The sequence below is a fragment of the Apium graveolens genome, chromosome 9 (genome assembly GCF_009905375.1).
Source record: "Apium graveolens cultivar Ventura chromosome 9, ASM990537v1, whole genome shotgun sequence".
NCBI lineage: Eukaryota > Viridiplantae > Streptophyta > Magnoliopsida > Apiales > Apiaceae > Apium > Apium graveolens.
In genome coordinates, this window is record NC_133655.1 from 9,471,873 (window position 1) to 9,489,899 (window position 18,027).

Consider the following 18,027-nt stretch of genomic DNA (forward strand, 5'->3'; position numbering starts at 1 on the left):
TGTAGTCGATGTATAAACTTTAAAACCGACGTATATTGTTCACTTATTTATGTCGCTTTTTTAACTAACCGGCGTATATGTCTGAATTTTATACATCGCCTGCCTTTTTGAGCCGACGTATTTTGCTAGAAAATTGATAATATACCTGCCCTATATTGAACAAATATTAATTTAATGTAAATAAAACTTACACTCCAATATTCTTAAACAAATGATTTAAAATATTAAAATAACTGTTGTTCCATTACTTGAAAATCATCTACAATAATATTTAAAAATTCTTGATATGCATGACAATTAATTGTACCATACATTTCAAAATGTTTCATGTACACATGATAACCATCATTAATCGATGCCAAAAGAAATCAGTATCCATCTAACAATTGATGTAGACTAACACATGATCACACTCCCGATTAGCAGTAGCTAGTCCCAACCGTAGCACTACAGCAAAAATTTGTGAGAACAAATAAGTATATATGTGATGTATATATACTGAGTAAAAAATCATGGAATTTTTTTTTTTCGAACTTATTAAAGCCAGAATAATGTACCTAATCACATATATTCACGAATAAAAAAATCTGCCCAAATATCTCGAATTTCTCCAATTTGCTCGTTTGTGTATCCTTTTCCAAGAACCTGTCAAGAAAATGAAATGCTAACATGTACACAATTTATTTGTTTACTATCTATAAAAATATTTGTTCCATGTTATGTACCTCCTTCCACTTAGTTTTAGGGTCTTTACGAGATAACATGATTATCTCATTCATGTATTTCATCACAAAATAACCACACTCAGTACCTCCTTTTTGTTGAGGGCACTACAAAATAAAGTTGAAACATTTAAAAATCTAGAAAAAAATTTAGAAAAAGACTTGTAAGACCAAAACAAATAGTGTAGGAATACCTGAACTTCATCGTACCAGACCAGGTTATTTTGATTATTCTTCTTACAACCATATTTAGTAGCAACTTTATATGCCCTGTTATATATAAGAATAAAAAATTCGATACAACTCCGCTTTGTCTGCTTCTTTGTGATCCAAATACACTCTTGATTTTTGCTCTTCCTCCAACCCCTCTAACGCGTCCGCCATGTTCCTTATTCCCAAGTGCATGAGTCAGCACGTCATCGTGACCACATGGAGTCCATAAACCATCAGATATTTGCCCTTGCAACTCTCCCTATCCACAAGAATAGTGTGAAAACTCTCAACATAGTGTAACTAATCTGCAAAGACTGAAAACTGCAATGTGAAAGACAGAAATCGGAAATTTAAATCAGCAGATTGCAAAACTTCAGACAATAAACTGTTCTGATCTAGAAGGTTGTGAGCAGCAAATTATATACCATTGGAAAGATATCGGAGTCTAGTTTTTTATGCAAAAAACGGTTTGTGAAAATAAAATTCCTACAAAAAGTTACAGCAGTTTTAGTGATGAAGGGTCATCCTGCGCAGATTTGTAAAAACAGTTAATCAACAACTTTGTTCAGCAAACCAGCTATTAAAACCTTAACAAATCAAAGCTCAACAAAAGTTGTACTACAGTCAACACTAAGTTCAGTTAAATCAAGAGATCACTTGAGCTTATAATTACTTACAATTGTTTTTTTACAGCTTCCAACACTTGTTTTTTTATTTGGTCAGCCTTTAATTTCCAGTGCATCTATTGTAACTAATTTTAATTAGCAAATAAAGACAATGAAGAATAGACATCTAATACGTTTTCAAGACTATATTTGCATACCTTAATATCTTCCCAAATCATATCCTTTAATCCCTCATCAACTACATACCAACTCTTGATATTTATATTGACATGTAATCGAGCAGCTGTTCCAACATAAGACGCAAATTGGGATGCCATATCCCCTACAGGATTACCATCTTCATCAAAGTCAAGGTTGCACTCTGTTTTTTGATTTTTAAATTTTTCTTTTAATTTTGAGCACAACGTTGGACCCCGGGTCTTTCTCTTGTTTCCTTGACTTGAACTTGACTCAGTATTATCCTCGTCCATGGGAAATACCTACATCATAATAGCAAATATGATATTAGTCAACATGGATAACAAGATGAACTACCGGATAAGCAAGTGTATTGGAAAGCATAAATGCATATATTAATGCTTACAGTGTCTGCAGGTTGAGTTCCAGTCATTTATGTGAGAAATGTTACGACTTGTGATAATGCAGTGACCAATACCTAAAATGAATATATCAAATTCTCATGTTAAACCCTAGTAACCTCAGAATTATCACAGAATCATAAAAATGCCTAACATGTGAATGGGCAGGGAATTAAGAAACTGTTTGTAAATTTATAACATGCCTAACATGAGAACACAAGAACAATATAATCATTGAATTTAACTGAACAAAACAAATGTATACAGAGGAACAAAAAAGAAGATAAAACAGAGACCCACTTGGTATAAAACAGAACCCACAAATCTGCCCAGCATGACCCTTCTTCACTAAAACTGCTGTAACTTTTTGTAGAAATTTTATTTTCACAAACCGTTTTTTGCATAAAAAACTAGACTCTGATATCTTTTCAATGGTATATAATTTGCTGCTCACAACCTTCTACATCAGAACAGTTTATTGTCTGAAGTTTGGTATATAATCAGGGCTTTTCATATATACAATTCACACACAAATATAATATCTATGCATAAAAAACTCAGTGAATGAAGTCAAGATTTTCTCCCCTGACATGTCATTATTGAGATGCTTATTAATTAAAATCATATAACTATCACCAAAAAGCTAGAAACAAGAAACTCAAATTGCTCAGTTTGAAGATATGCAGAACAAATCTAACAAGTTTCAATAACAAATTAATTAAAAACAAATTATAACCACTTTAAATACCTACACAGTAGAGCGCCACAGAGAGAGATGGGGAAGTTGCAGAGGATGCGAGGGGAGAGAGGGGGGGGGGGAGAGAGAGAGAGAGAGAGGGGGGGGGGGAGGGAGAGAGGGAGAGAAGAAGTTACCGATTAAATTAGTGGGAGAGTGTGTTGGTTATCGATTAAATTAGCCGGAGATCTGGAGGAGATAAAGAGCGTGTATACAATTAAGAGTTTAGGTACCAATTATAAGATGAATTAGGGCAACTTCTTGGTCCGATGAGTTTGATAATAGATAGCTTAGGTGTGTTTTGTTTGCTGGGAATTGAAGAAGAGAGTTTCAACAACTAGCCATTACTTTTTCTATCCCCGCCTGTTTCCCAATTGCTTCGCGTAGTCTGATTAAAAATTTTAATTTTATATTTTTGATAAAACTGGAATTATATACGTCGGATTATAATGAACCGTGATATATATTGCCACTTTTATACATCGGATCTCAAAAACACCGACATATATGTCAACTATGTATACAAACTTTATACATCGGGTTAAAATGATACGACGTAAATTAAAATGTTATACGTCGGGTAACAAAAGACCGACGTATATGATCAAAATATACGTCGGTTTTTTTTTGAACCGATATAAAAAGTGCTTATAATAGGTTAATATACGTCGGGGTCTGAAAACACCGACGTATAAAGAGATATATATGTCGCACTTTCCAATGTGCGACGTAAAATACGCGACGTAAAAAACCAATTTTGTACTAGTGCTTCCACAGGACATTCTACTCCAGCAAATCCATATATCGGCATGTCGGTTGGTGTCAACTGGGAATCATTATACCCCATCCTTAGAAAGGCGTCGTAGAGCAATATATCCACAGAAGCACCATTATCCACAAGAACCCTCTTAACCGGGCTATTTCCTATTATTGGTGTTATGATCAGCGGGTCGTCATGAGGAAACTTTACACCCTCTAGGTCAGAATCATCAAAAGCCAATGTTACTTTTGTCCTGGCCCTCTTCGGGGCTTCTCCAACAATATGCATAACCTCTCTAGTATATGCCTTTCTGGAATTTTTGGACAATCCAGCAGCAGTTGGACCTCCAAAGATCGTGTTTATCACAGGTCCTCGAGGTCGCGGCCCTCCAAAAATTGCATTTATAACCGGCCCTCTAGGTTGGGGATTCCGCCCCTGATCATCTTGGTCCCTCCTACGATCTTCAAAGTTCTTCCTTCCATTTTTATTCCTGTCCCCTCCTTCTCCAGTATACTTGTTCAATCTTCCTTTTCGAATCAAAAACTCAATTTCGTCTTTCAATTGCCTACACTCATCGGTGTCATGGCCAACATCTTTGTGGAATCTACAATACTTGCTCTTATCTAGCTTGGCGGGATCAACCTTCAAGGGCTTAGGCCAACGAATATCTCGATCTTTCTCGATTTCCATCAAGATCTGGCTTCTAGGAGCATTCAGCTTAGCGTATTCGGTGAACTTTTGCCCAGGTCCTCCCTTCTTGGTGGTTGAATCAGGGTTTTGTTCGGTTCTAGGATACTTGTCCTTGGCGATATACTCCAGATCAGTTTTTCGCTTCTTGCCTCCAGTGGACTCATTACTTACTACGGTCTTCTTCATGCTTTCTTCAACCTTGATAAACTTCTCTGCCCTCTCTTGGAGCTGCAACAGGCTTTCAGGGGGACGTTTGGCCAAGGAAAACTCATCCCTAGTTCCTTGTTGCAGTGCTATCATGGCTACCTTATCATCAAGGTCTGGGACTTTTAAAGCCTCCTTTGTAAAACGATTCAGGTAATCTCTCAAAGACTCCTTAGCTCCCTGCACAATACTCATAAGCGATGCTGAGCTTTTCTCATGGACTCTCCCACTGATGAACTGCTTAATAAAAGCCTGACTTAATTCTCTGAACGACCCAATAGAGTTTGGGGGCAAGCGACTGTACCATCTTTGAGCCATACATGACAGGGTTTGAGGGAAGGCCCGACACTTTATAGCATCATTCACGGGTTGCAGCAGCAGTGCATTAGAGAATGTCCTAACATGATTAGCGGGGTCTCCCGTGCCATCATAGGCTTTGATAGTGGGTATCTTGAATTTCCTTGAGATATGGGCATTCATTATCTCTTCTGTGAAGGGTGGAGTTGGATCATCAGGATCTCCAAGGGGAAGGAGATTGCTTGGATCAGTTCTTTGGATGACAACCCTTCTTCGTACAGGACCATCCAGGTCTATGACAAGAGGAGGATTTCTCCCCCTAGGAGGTATCTCGGGTCTGGTGGCCTGGTGAGCCTCCAAATCATGCCTCAGCCTTTGGATCTCAGCCTCATGAGCCCTGATCCTTTCCTGCACTTCTTGGGGATTCACCCCTTGGGTGCTTTGAGGGCGTTGCCTTCCATCGGCCATTGGCTCTTTGCCAGGACGCCTCCTTCTCGGGGCCACTTAATCATCTGAAGATTTAGAGTCTCTCTCAGTGTAAGGACCAGAAAATTCCCGATCCTCGCGGATAGGAGCCAAACCTCGTATATAGGGGGGCGATTGCCCTCGTGCTTCACTTCGCCCAGCATATCCACTTCCTCCAACCTCGGGGTGAAGGGGCATCCCATAAGGGTGGTTAGTAGTAACAACAGTTGAGTATTCATACCCGACGGGTCGGGAATTCACAGGTATATGTACTTGTTGAACTTGAGGATTCGTACCTTGAATAGTCGGGGGAGTCGTCCCTTGTGGCTGAGGTTGAGTTGCCCCTATCTGGGTTTCCGCTTGAGTAGATGCATAAGTTGAGTGGGGAGGTATCTCCACGGTGGACGAAATCATCTGGGTTGTTCCCAATGGTGTTCCTTCCTCTAGAGCTCTAGTTGTTCTCCGTGTTCTCGCCATGGTTGTTGTTGTGCCTTCCCACAGACGGTGCCAAATGTTATGGATTAAAACTAATATATATAATTGCTGTATCTAATAATAAGGAATGTGAGCTTCAAGGCTCGATTTTGACTGTTCTTGTGTTTCATGACTCAATCTGCCTTAACAAGATGCCTACATACCTTGCTGATTGCCAAGGATCAAGTCAAAAAATGTAGTTCTGATCTGTGGGGTGAGGCCCCTTATATAGATGTTGAGAGTCCTTGAATTGGACTTGGTGGTCAAGTCCCTGAATTAGGATAGACTTAGGAGTCCTAGAGAGTAGGAAGCTGATTCCTTATTCCATGAGGTTCCTTGGAGGCCAATCTACAAGGATTTATATCCTCACTAGGACTTATCTTAATGGATGTTTTTCTCCCTTATTTATTAATTACAAAATTAATAAATAATCAGGGTTTTTGGGCCTTCTTTGTTCCATCAGGCCTGATCTGGTCCATCAGGCCTGATCGACATGTTAACCTTTCTGGTCTTTAATGTCATACTTCTTCTTATTGGGCCTTACAGCCCAAACTATTATGTAATCAGGATTTATTTATCCCTATCATCATGTATGTAGAGGTTAAGACAATTAAGGTATTTTGTAAGGTAAAAAATATTTTAGTTTTAGAAAATACAAGTTTAAATTTGTGCAAACCATGGTGCAATAGGTTTAGCTTTTGTAAATCATGATATGAACATTGACAAATTCATAACAATGATATTTAATAAAAAATTGTATACAGTGATAATGTATTATCTTGAGGACACCTATATTAACAATTTCAGAATAAAATTGGAGCAATCACTATCTAGGTAATATCCATTGAAACTAGTATGACATTCATGTTTTTTTCGAAAGTGTGTGTGGGTCGAGTGGGGGTTATAAATAGGGTCACTTTGGTCGGATAAATGTATCAAGTTGATCACTGAACTAAAAGCGGTATTAAGATAGTCACTAAAATCAGCGGTGAATATACTCGTCAACCATCACTAAACCGCACCTTCGAAGATACAAACATTAAAGGCTGAATTTGAATTCTTATAAATGAAGAACACATATCAGATTGATGACTTCTGTATGAAACTAAATGGTCTAGTCACCAATATCAGAGCCCTCAGGGAAACAGTCGATGAAGCATATGTGGTAAAAACATTATAACTCCGAGCCATTTCAAAAAAATTCTTACAAATCACGTCCATGATAGGGAAATTTTGAATTTGGAGACCATAGCAATTGAGGAAATTTTGGGCTCTCTCAAGGCACAAGAAGAATGCCTACATGGACAGAGTATGGCTAATGGCAGCAGTGGTAACTCCTATTAACCAAAGATGAGTGAAAAAAATGGGAGGATATAGAGGGAAAACTTATCCTTACGAAGGAGGAATGATTGAAGAAGAAAAAAAAAGTGAGAGGTCTGATAATTAAGAGAAAAACACATGAGGATGTGGAGAAAGGGATAAAAGCAAAGATGTTTTAAAATCAGTGTATATGGACAATATCGGCGGAATATTGCAAACGAAGTCATGAAAGAAATAAAGAACCAAGACCAGGGACCGAGGTTAATTTCACTCATGTCCACGATGATTAGCCAACTCTTTTAATGGATGAGTGTAGAAAGAAACAAAGGCTATATTTATGTGAATGAGTACGAAGTACAACCATGATTAGTAAATGAATGAGAATGAAGTACAACCATGTTGATTAAATAAAAATGATAACAAGAATTGGGAGTCAAAAGTGTGATATTTAGACAATGGAGTATCAAATCACATGACTGGTACCAAGTCTAAGTTCAAGAGTTTAGATGAAAGTGTGACAAGCAAATCAGGTTTAGCGTCGCTATCAAGGGTAAGGGTAAAGTTGGTTTTATATTCAAAAATAGAGAAGAATTGGATATCCATAACATCTAATTTATTTCCGAACTTGTGAAACAATATCATATCTTTGGGTCAGCTAGCTGGGAACAAGAATGAAGTCACTCTCGAGGGTTGTACTTGTGGGTGTATGAAAGCCAAAAATATTTAGTCAGGAAAGGTAGACTCTCCAAAAAAAACTATAAAAGATTGTCCTAAAAAAATTAAAACCTTCATATCTACTAGTTAATCGGGAATAATCGACTTGAGTGTGGCACTCAAGGTTTGGCCATGTTAACTTTCAAGCGATGAAAATAATGTCAACATAATGGCACACGACATACCTGTTTTTCTTAGCCAAAGACTGTCTGTGAAGGTTATTTAATGTAAAAGAAAATAAGAAATTCTTTTTTAGAAAACATTGAATATTGAGCTAAGAGTGTACTGGGTTAATTCATGTATTTTTCCGGACCTATTACACAAGAGACAACATCGGCCAATATGTATTTTTTGCTCTGAGTCTATGACTTTACTCATTTAATGTGGATGTTCATGTTAAAAGGAAAAAATGAGGCCTTTAATGCATTCAAAAAGTTTAGAATCTCGGTTGAAAAAAAATCAAGAGAAAAATTAAAGTGTTTCGTACAGACAAGGATGGATAATTTAACTCGAAAAAATTCTCAGAATATTATGAAATTATTGGGATTGAGAGACACCTTACAAAACCTTAGAGTCACCAATAAAACAGAGTGTTTAAACATCATAACATTGTGGCCATGACTCAAAGATTTTTGAAAATGATGAATCTGCCTTTAATTTTCTAGGGAGAGGTTGCACGACATAGTCTGTACATTCTAAATCAATTGCTAACCATGGCACAATCAAAAGTGACACCGTATCAGGAATAAAGAAATAAAAAACCCGATTTGGGACATGTCAAAGCTTTCGGTTGTGTGGCACACATGAAACTGCCTTGTGTCCATACAACCAAACTCAGTGATCGCACTAAGTTGGTCGTTAATATGGGCAGAGATAATGTAACTAAAGCGTATCGCTTGTATGATCCAACTCTTGGCTCTGTGCATGACATTATCTTTGAAGAAAAAAGACTTGACTATAGGTTTTTGAACAGAAATTATAGAGTTCTGGATCACGTGATTCATTTATTATGGTGAAAAACCAGTCGAGTGAAGGTGCTGAACAAGTGGCTATCAAAGAGAGGAGGAGCCAACAACTTCTAACATGAATACATGAGGCAATACAGACAGAACGGAGAATTATGAGACAGAGAAAGTAGTGCATAAAATTGTGCATAGAGTCAGTCATGAAATAGCAACAATAATAAACCTCATAATTTTCTAGGGGAATTTATAATGAAACGGAAGAGTTAAAAGCTGAAAATGACATTTAGTTATTGAAAATAGATGAGCCGAAATACTACGGGATGAAGTAGTTACTCAAAAAACATGGGAACAAGCCATGAACAATGAGATTGAAACTATTGAAAAAACTAACACATGGGCCTTAGTCGAATTTCCACATGGGAAAAGTTGTGGGTTTGAAGTGGGTTTTTAATCTTAAAAGGGACACAAACAGGGAAATTAAGAACAATGCTAGGTTAATCACGATGGGTTATGTACAAAAGCAAGGTGGTATTTGAACCAATGATAAGGCTCAAGACTGTGAGACTATTACTAGAAAGCAAGAAAAAACAAATGGTAGGTTCATAATTTGGACCTTAAGTTTGCATTTCGTGAAAAGAGAATTGCACGATATAATTTACATAACCCAATGAGAGGGATTTGCGAAGAAAAATAAGGAGCACCTATTTTACAAGTTGATAAAAGATTTGTACAGATTGTGTCAGGCTCCGCGAGCTTGGTATGCTCATCTCAGTAAGTACCATGAGAAATTAGGGTTTTCACTAAATATCCTTAGGAGCATGGGGTATATACAAAAATGGAGAGAATTGAAAGGTTCATTATTGGAGTTTACGTAGATGATCTCGTTGTTACATGTACGAGTCTTTCAACTCTTATAAAATTTCAACATCAAATCAAAATAGAATTTGATATGAGTGACCCTAGATGGTTAGAACATTATTGGGTATGCCATGAATCTGTTCGAAAAGGCCGTGTTGTCTGATTATAATTTGTCAAATTATCCAATGGATGTTGGGTTTTTAACAATCTAAACATATTAAAAATATAGCTGTTGCTTGGCTATATATGTTTTATTTGTAAGTAGAAGTAGTCAGCTAGTAGTTGGCGTAGTAATAGAAGAAATAAGGTAGTGGAGATAGTGTAGGAGTTGGTTGTTTTGATCCTTGTTTTTAGCAGGCTTATATTACCCTGTATCTAGTTCTATTTTAATCAATAAGAGAGTTTAACGTTCCTCAATTATACATACAGGTGTGTGTGAGTATATACTAGTGCTTCATTTGGTATCAGAGCGCAGGTATCTGTTCAAGCAAATTTACCAGGTCAGCTATGATGGAGACCAGCAAAACCAAAGAGAGCTCGTTCGGTTTAAGCTTTCCCATGTTAACGAAGGTGAACTACACTGCATGGGCACTAAAAATGAAGGTGTTTATGCAGGCTCATGGAGTGTGGGATGCAATCGAACCAAAAGATCCAAAGCCACGGTGGAAGACAAGACTGATAAGAGAGCTCTAGCTATTATCTACCATGGAATACCGGAAGACATGTTGTTATCCATTGCTCACAAAACAACATCTAAAGGGGCGTGGGAGGCAGTCAAAATCATGAGTCTAGGTGCTGAGAAAGTGAAAACGGCAATAGCTCAGAAATTAAAGGGAGAGTTTGAAGCATTGAGCATGAAAGAGACTGATCAGCTAGACGATTTTTACATGAAACTAAACGGCCTGGTCACGAATATTAGAGCACTAGGAGAGAAAATGGAAGAAGCGTATGTAGTGAAGAAATTTCTCAGAGCCGTGCCTTCAAGGTTTCTTCAAATTGCTTCAACCATCGAGCAGTTTGGAGACTTGGAGGGGATGTCTGTAGAAGAAGTAATTAGCTCGTTGAAAGTTCATGAAGAACGACTGGGTGGACGAACTGAAGCGAACCAAGGACAACTTCTATTAACAGATGAGGAGTGGAGAAGGAAGGAGAGCAATGAGGGGCAAGTTTTATTGACTCGAGAAGAATGGTTAAAACGAACCAACAAAGAAGGGACTCGAGGCGATGGAGACAACCGATGGAAAAACGGGAATCGTGGTGGACAAGACAGAAGCAAGGTAAGGTGCTTCAATTGTCAAGTGTATGGACATTTTGCGTATGAATGTCGAAAACCTCGTAAGAATAGGGACACACAGAGGAAGTTGAATTTAACCAGACTCCAGGATGACGAACCAGCTTTGCTTGTATCTGAAATCATAAGCAATCCAATGTTATTGAAGGAAGAAAGAGTGAACCCAAAGCTGAAAGAGAGTCCAGGAGATCAAAAGGAGACACAGGTCTGGTACTTGGACAATGGAGCGTCGAACCATATGACAGGTTATCGAGGAAAGTTTAAGGAGTTAAATGAGAACATGAGTGGGCAGGTAAAATTTGGAGATGGATCTACCGTGTGTATAAAGGGTAAAGGGGTCGTCTCCTTTAGGTGCAAGAACGGCGAAGAGAAGCTATTGAGAGATGTATACTATATCCCTGCATTGTGTAGTAATATCATTAGCCTGGGACAGTTATCTGAAGATGGAGACAAAGTTCTGTTAGATGGGAATTACTTGTGGGTATACGATGAGCAAGGGAGGCTTTTGATGAAAGTGAAAAAATCTGAGAATCGGTTGTACAAAATAAGTCTTGAAGAGATGTGGCCTAGGTGTATGATCACAAAAGCGGAGGAGAACACATGGCTATGGCACTCCAGAATGGGACACATAAATTTCCAAGCACTTGAGTTGATGTCAAAGGAGGGAATGGCAAAGGGAATCCCAAGGTTGACATACCCATCAACCAGGTGTGAAGGATGCTTGATGTCAAAACAGTCAAGAGGATCGTTCCCTTCACAAACAAAATTTGAAGCAAAAAAGGTGTTGGAGCTAGTATACGCAGACATTTGTGGACCCATCTCACCAACAACTCCAGGAGGTAATCGTTATTTCTTGTTGTTTGTAGACGATTTTAGTAAAAAAATGTGGGTTTATTGTTTGAAGGAGAAGAGTGAGGCATTAGCTGTGTTTAAGAAGTTTAAGGTGATGGTCGAAAATAAAACAGAGACGAACATAAAGACACTAAGGACAGACCGTAGAGGGGAGTTCTACTCACAATTATTTGCAGAGTTTTGTGAAGAATCAGGTGTTAGCAGACAACTTACAGCACCCTAGACCCCACAATAAAATGGGGTAGTAGAGCGCAGGAATTGAACGGTGGCAGCCATGATCAGAAGTTTCCTTAAAGAGTCGAAAATGCCTTCGTATATGTGGGGGGAGGCAGCACGTCATACTGTGTATGTTCTGAACCGTTTGCCAACAGGAAGTTTGAATGGAAAAACTCCATATGAAGCCTGGAATGGAAGGAAGCCAAATCTAGCCCATATATGAGTATTTGGGTGTATCACGTATATGAAAATCCCGATGGTACATATTAAAAAACTTGATGATCACAGTAAGCAGGTTATATATCTTGGGAGAGAACCAGGCACAAAAGGAGAAAGGTTGTATGATCCCAGAACAGGGACAGTACACGTGAGTAGAGATGTGGTATTTCAAGAGAAAAGCTTCTGGCCGTGGCAACAAGAAGGAGGTGACGGGAGATTGACATCTGAGTATTTCACCATCGAAAATGTTTTTACAAAGAGAGAAGAAATCTCAGAGACCAAAAATGAGGTGCCAACACCTGTACAAACACCACGAACAGGAACTCCAGAAACGTTTATATCTGAGTCATCTGCAAGTGTCTCTTCAGCGGGTGGTTCTGCTGAACTCAGTAGTGGGCCACATCGTTATAGAATGATGGAAGACTTGTATAATGAAACAAAGGTGATAAACATGCTCGATGAACTTATGTTACTAAAGACTGAGGAACCATTTTGGTATGCTGAAGCAGCGAAGGAGCAGGAATGGTAGAATGCGATGAAACTGGATATGGAAGCCATCGAGAAGAACAAAATATGGTTTCTCACTGATCTACCATCCGGGCATAAGGCTATTAGTTTCAAGTGGGTCTATAAATTCAAAAGAGACGCGGATGGAAATATTGTCAAACATAAGGCCCGACTTGTTGCAAAAGGGTATGTCCAAAGAAGAGGAATCGATTATGAAGAGGTTTTTGCTCCAGTGGCACGTTTGGAGACAATACGGTTGTTGTTGGCACTCTCAGCTAGAGAACAGTGGGAGGTACACCATCTTGATGTCAAGTCAGCGTTCTTGAATGGAGAGTTAATGGAGGAGGTATATGTTGCACAACCAGAGGGTTTTGTGAAGAGAGGTCAAGAACAAAAGGTATATAAATTGATAAAAGCACTGTATGGCTTGCGTCAGGCCCCTAGAGCATGGAATGCAAAGTTCGATAGATGCTTGCGAGCGTTGGGTTTTAAAAGATGTTTACATGAGCAAGCAGTGTACACAAGGTGTAGGGAAGGAAGTGTGTTGATTGTGGGAGTTTACGTAGATGACTTGATAGTCGTGGGATCGAGTGAGGATGAGATTAAACACATTAAGGATCAAATGAGTGTTAAGTTTGAAATGAGCAATCTGGGTTTACTATCTTACTACTTGGGTATAGAGGTGAAGCGGGGGGGTCATCCATTACCTTGAAACAGACTACATACGCCAAGAAAATTCTTAAAAAAGTAGGAATGATGGACTGCAATTTGGCAAGGTATCCAATGGAGCAGAAAATGCAACTTGATAAGGATGAAGGAGGACAATTGGTAGATGCTAAGGAATACAGGAGCATTGTTGGAAGCTTGAGGTATTTAACCCACACGCGACTTGATGTTTCTTACGCTGTAGGGGTAGTTAGTAGATTCATGGAAGCACCTACAACGAAGCACCAACAAGCAGTAAAGCATATTCTGAGATATATACAAGGGACAATCGAGTATGGACTCGAGTACAAGAAGGCAGGAAGCAAGAGGGCTGTAATTGGTTTTTCAGACAGCGACTTGGCTGGGGATGTTGTAGACAGAAGAAGCACAGGGGGAATGTGTTTTTATCTGGATGGAAATCTCATTTATTGGGAATCTCAGAAACAAAGAGTGATTGCACTCTCCTCCTGTGAAGCTGAATATATGGCAGCCACCATGGCGGCGTGTCAAAGCATATGGCTTCGAGGCTTACTAGGTGAACTAACAGGGCAAGAAGTTGGAGCTGTGATATTGTGTGTGGATAATAGATCGACTATTAAATTAATGAAGAATCCGGTGCTACACGGGAGGAGTAAACACATAGATGTCAGGTTCCATTTTCTCCGGGAGTGCATTGAGTGAGGTGAGCTGATTGTGAAGTATGTGAGCACACAGGAACAACGAGCAGATATTCTGACAAAGGCTTTAGGAAAGGTTAAGTTCGAAGCAATACAGAATTTGCTAGGTGTCAAGGACATTGTTGCAGGTGATGCAGGAGTGAAAAAATATGTTTAGTTTAGGGGGGAACTTGTTGGGTTTTTAATAATCTAAACATATTTAAAATATAGTTGTTGCTTGGCTATATATGTTTTATTTGTACGTAGAAGTAGTCAGCTAGTAGTTGGGGTAGTAATAGCAGAAATAAGGTAGTTGAGATAGTGTAGGAGTTGGTTGTTTTGATCCTTGTTTCTAGCAGGCTTATATTACCCTGTATCTAGTTCTATTTTAATCAATAAGAGAGTTTAACGTTCCTCAATTATACATAGAGGTGTGTGTGAGTATATACTAGTGCTTCAATGGACATTAGGTTGCATATTGGTAAAGACGGGAAGAGTACAACACTGGATTTAATAAAATGTAAATGTAAAAGTGTGGTAGGGTTTTAATATATTTTAGATCTTTCAACTTCAAAATCATCAATTCTCCACCAGTGAGCCATCTTCTTGTTTATCATTATTGTTTTCAACATCCGGTAAAACAAAGTGATTTTGTCAATTACCTACAATTTACCAAAAGCATTGATTAACATGTTAACATACATGTAATATTGATATATTTGAATATAGACAAGCATATTTAAAAAAAATATATGTTTATAGATTAAAAAAATAGATATAATCAAATACAAACTCATGATTAAGTTTGTGATATGATTACATTTGAATTTGTAGAGTGTGAAGTTGATTACACCAAAATTTTTGCATTATAATGATATTATAGATCAAGAGTAAGATATAAAAATAAAGGTAAGGGGAAAGACTAACTATTAAAATAATGAGTTGAATTAAATCCAACACATTGATTCAAAAAATCGGTTGATTATGTAAATATTGTTTTAATCAAATTTTCAGGATATTTTAGATTTTCTCCAAAATTTCATAAAAATTCAAATTTTTGGGACTAAACTAAAATCGAATAAATTTGGTTGGTTATTGTCGTTGACTTTGTAATCGACTTTATTTTTCTTGAAAAGTTAAAATATCCGGCCTAAAATAAAAACAACTAAATTCGCTTGGTTAAAGTCATTAAGTGATTAATTTTGTAGGGGGGTTATTCAAGTTTTCACAAAAATTGAAATCCCCCTCCGTTTAATTCCCCCATATTCAAATTCAAAGTACCCCCGAAAGTTTTTATTACAAAAAATAACAATTGAAAAATATAATTAGTAATAAACTTGACGTGACATTTTTACTGTTGGTTCGTTTTAAAAAAATAATTTATGTATTAAAAATTTCTAACCCTCATCTAACCCCTAAACTCTAACTTTAAATCCAAACCCTACAGTCTAGTTTACGCAGATATAGGATATTTTTCCTAGTTAAGACTAAACTAAAATCGACTAAATTTGGTTGGTTATTGTCCCCCAATTTTTTTTTCCTTGAAAAGTTAAAATATCCGGCCTAAAATAAAAACAACTAAATTCACTTAGTTAAAGTCATTAAGTGATTAATTTTATAGGCGGGTTATTCAAGTTTTCACAAAAATTGAAATCCCCCTCGGTTTAATTCCCCCATATTCAAATTCAAAGTCCCGACGAAAGTTTTTATTACAATAATATTAACAATTGAAAAATATAATTAGTAATAAACTTGACCTGACATTTTTACTGTTGGTTCGTTTTAAAAAATAATTTATGTATTAAAAATTTCTAACCCTGATCTAACCCCTTGACTCTAACTTTAAATACAAACTGTACAGTCTAGTTTAAGCAGATATAGGATATTTTATTGTTCATATTTTTAAAAAATTTATTTTCTTCTTTATAATCATCTTTTAATGTCATTTAGGACCTTTCGCAACAAAAAAAATTCTTCAAAATATATTTTTAGTTTTTTTTAAATATTTTAAAAGGTTTTTTTACAATTTGATGAAATCATTTCTTATTAAAATTAAAGTTTTCTTTTTAAAATATTGTAATATAGTTAGGAGGATTTGAGTGTATTTTATTATATTTTTTTCTGTTTTATATAATTTTAAAAAAATAAAAAATGAAGAAAATTAAGTCCATTGGTTATAGACCACTCTAGTTACTTAATATTAGTAGCTTTTAAAATCATAAACAATACATTAGTAACCCTAAACGTTGAATTATAGAGGTAATTCCAGCACGACTACCATGTGCTTCCAGGGTTCCTCATAGCACAACTCTACAACCACCATATTAGCTAGACCCCTACCGAGTAGCTTCAGGTACCCCAAGGTTCATATTATCCATGGAACCCCAACTTTTGAACCCTAGTTTAACTTTAGGACCTGAATATGTTCCAATTATCTATTTCCATGAGTCGAATCCATACCAAAATTATTCCGGTTATAGTGAAAAACCCCCACCTTGTGAACAAGAAGATGTTCCATTGGATCAAATAAATTAGGTGTAAATATGGTCTCCAATGTACAAACAATTCCAACAATATTGTTCTCTGCTTTCTTCAAATCAGATACAAGGAGTGTGGTTGAGCATAAATTTTTGAAAAAAAAAATTTGAAAAAATTTGATAGGTCACAAATTGCTTTTAACACATCATCTTAAAGAATTTCACCGAAGGAAAAAGGTATAAGTTATTACATAAATACATAACAATTTTGTGACTTCATGCGGCGGAACTTCAACTCGGGGACCTTAACACATCTCTTAACGTTTGAAGACCAGCCGTTAGGAAGCTGCACTTTTCTCACCCAACTACATAAGAGTTTCAATTGCTCTCGTGTAAGAACATATTTAGCTCGAGGCCTTTGAGTACCCCTAAGTGATAGATCTTTCATTATTCCCAAAACTTTCAAATATTGTCTTATAAATGTAGTTTCCTTCGATTTACCACTATTAGTTATGGTAAGGAAAATGTTGTCAATATATATTTCTTCGTATGCATGTCAATATATATTTCTTCGTATGTATGTCAATATATATTTCTTCGTATGTATGACATCAATACAATAACGTAAACTTAGGGAATTCTAATATGGCAAGTCAAAAAAACTAGTAACATGTGTCCAATTATGAAAAACCCTAAATCCTTCTACCCTTTCTTTGGAATGAGGTTATCCAGGAAGAGGAAAAACTATCCCGGCAAACATAACACCATCAGCAAACCCCGTTCACCATTTTTTTCGACGTTTGTCTGGAAACTGTTGGTTTAATCTAAAGTGTGCTTATTTCATTTTCTATATGTTTTAATTTATTTTAATTTAGTTCATGTATCTGCATAGGACTGGGTCATATATTCAGCTGAGAGTTTCTAGGAAGTCATGGAAATAAACGTTAGGTGGTAGCTAGTTTGTAGGAGAGTCTGGTCCTGTTTTTTTGGCTTGGCATCTGTATGCAGGTGCATATATATCTTGTTTTGCATTCTAATAAAATATACGTTCAGATAAATACTCTTTGTTTTTACAGTTTCATATAAACATTTTGATTCCCAGTTTGTGATCTTATTTTTAATCAACATTCTGGTATCAGAGCTAAGGCACTTCAGTGTATGTCAAAGTTCATGCCAAAAGGGGTTACGATGGAGACTGGTAAGGCTAAAGAGGGGACGATCGGGCTAAATTACCCCATGTTAAACAGGGGAAATTATACAGCCTGGTCGATTAAAATGCGGGTATACATGCAAGCACAAGGTGTGTGGTCTGCTGTCGAAACTACAGACTCGAAAATAGTGATCGGAGAAAAGACAGATAATATTGCACTGGCAACTATTTATCAAGGTATTCCGGAGGACATTCTCCTGTCTATTGCAGAGAAAAAAACAGCAAAGGAGGCTTGGGAAGCGGTCAAAACCATGTGTTTGAGAGCTGAGCGT

At 37.1% G+C, this 18,027-nt stretch overlaps 1 protein-coding gene and 2 long non-coding RNA genes across 3 annotated transcripts; 1 reads left to right on the forward strand and 2 right to left on the reverse strand.

Annotated features, from left to right (window-relative positions):
• Positions 1-302: 302 nt before the first annotated feature.
• LOC141683013 (uncharacterized) lies at positions 303-1,036 on the reverse strand. Its single transcript, XR_012560059.1, has 4 exons — positions 917-1,036; positions 726-830; positions 558-645; positions 303-447 (listed from the first exon to the last, which is right to left on the reverse strand). It is a non-coding gene; the product is annotated as an uncharacterized LOC141683013 (long non-coding RNA).
• A 937-nt stretch (positions 1,037-1,973) lies between these two features.
• On the reverse strand, positions 1,974-3,236 carry LOC141683171 (uncharacterized). Its single transcript, XR_012560149.1, has 3 exons — positions 3,013-3,236; positions 2,145-2,216; positions 1,974-2,040 (listed from the first exon to the last, which is right to left on the reverse strand). It is a non-coding gene; the product is annotated as an uncharacterized LOC141683171 (long non-coding RNA).
• Positions 3,237-13,463: 10,227 nt separating this feature from the next.
• LOC141684987 (secreted RxLR effector protein 161-like) lies at positions 13,464-14,246 on the forward strand. Its single transcript, XM_074490116.1, has 2 exons — positions 13,464-14,027; positions 14,127-14,246. The coding sequence occupies exons 1-2, from the start codon at positions 13,464-13,466 to the stop codon at positions 14,244-14,246; spliced, it is 684 nt and encodes a 227-aa protein (XP_074346217.1).
• Positions 14,247-18,027: the final 3,781 nt, after the last annotated feature.

Coding starts and splice junctions, on each gene's coding strand:
- LOC141684987 (XM_074490116.1), top strand. CDS start 13,464: ATGGACTGCAATTTGGCAAGGTATCCAATGGAGCAGAAAATGCAACTT. Junction 14,028..14,126: donor TTAAATTAATGAAGAATCCG/GTGCTACACGGG, acceptor GTGAGCACACAG/GAACAACGAGCAGATATTCT.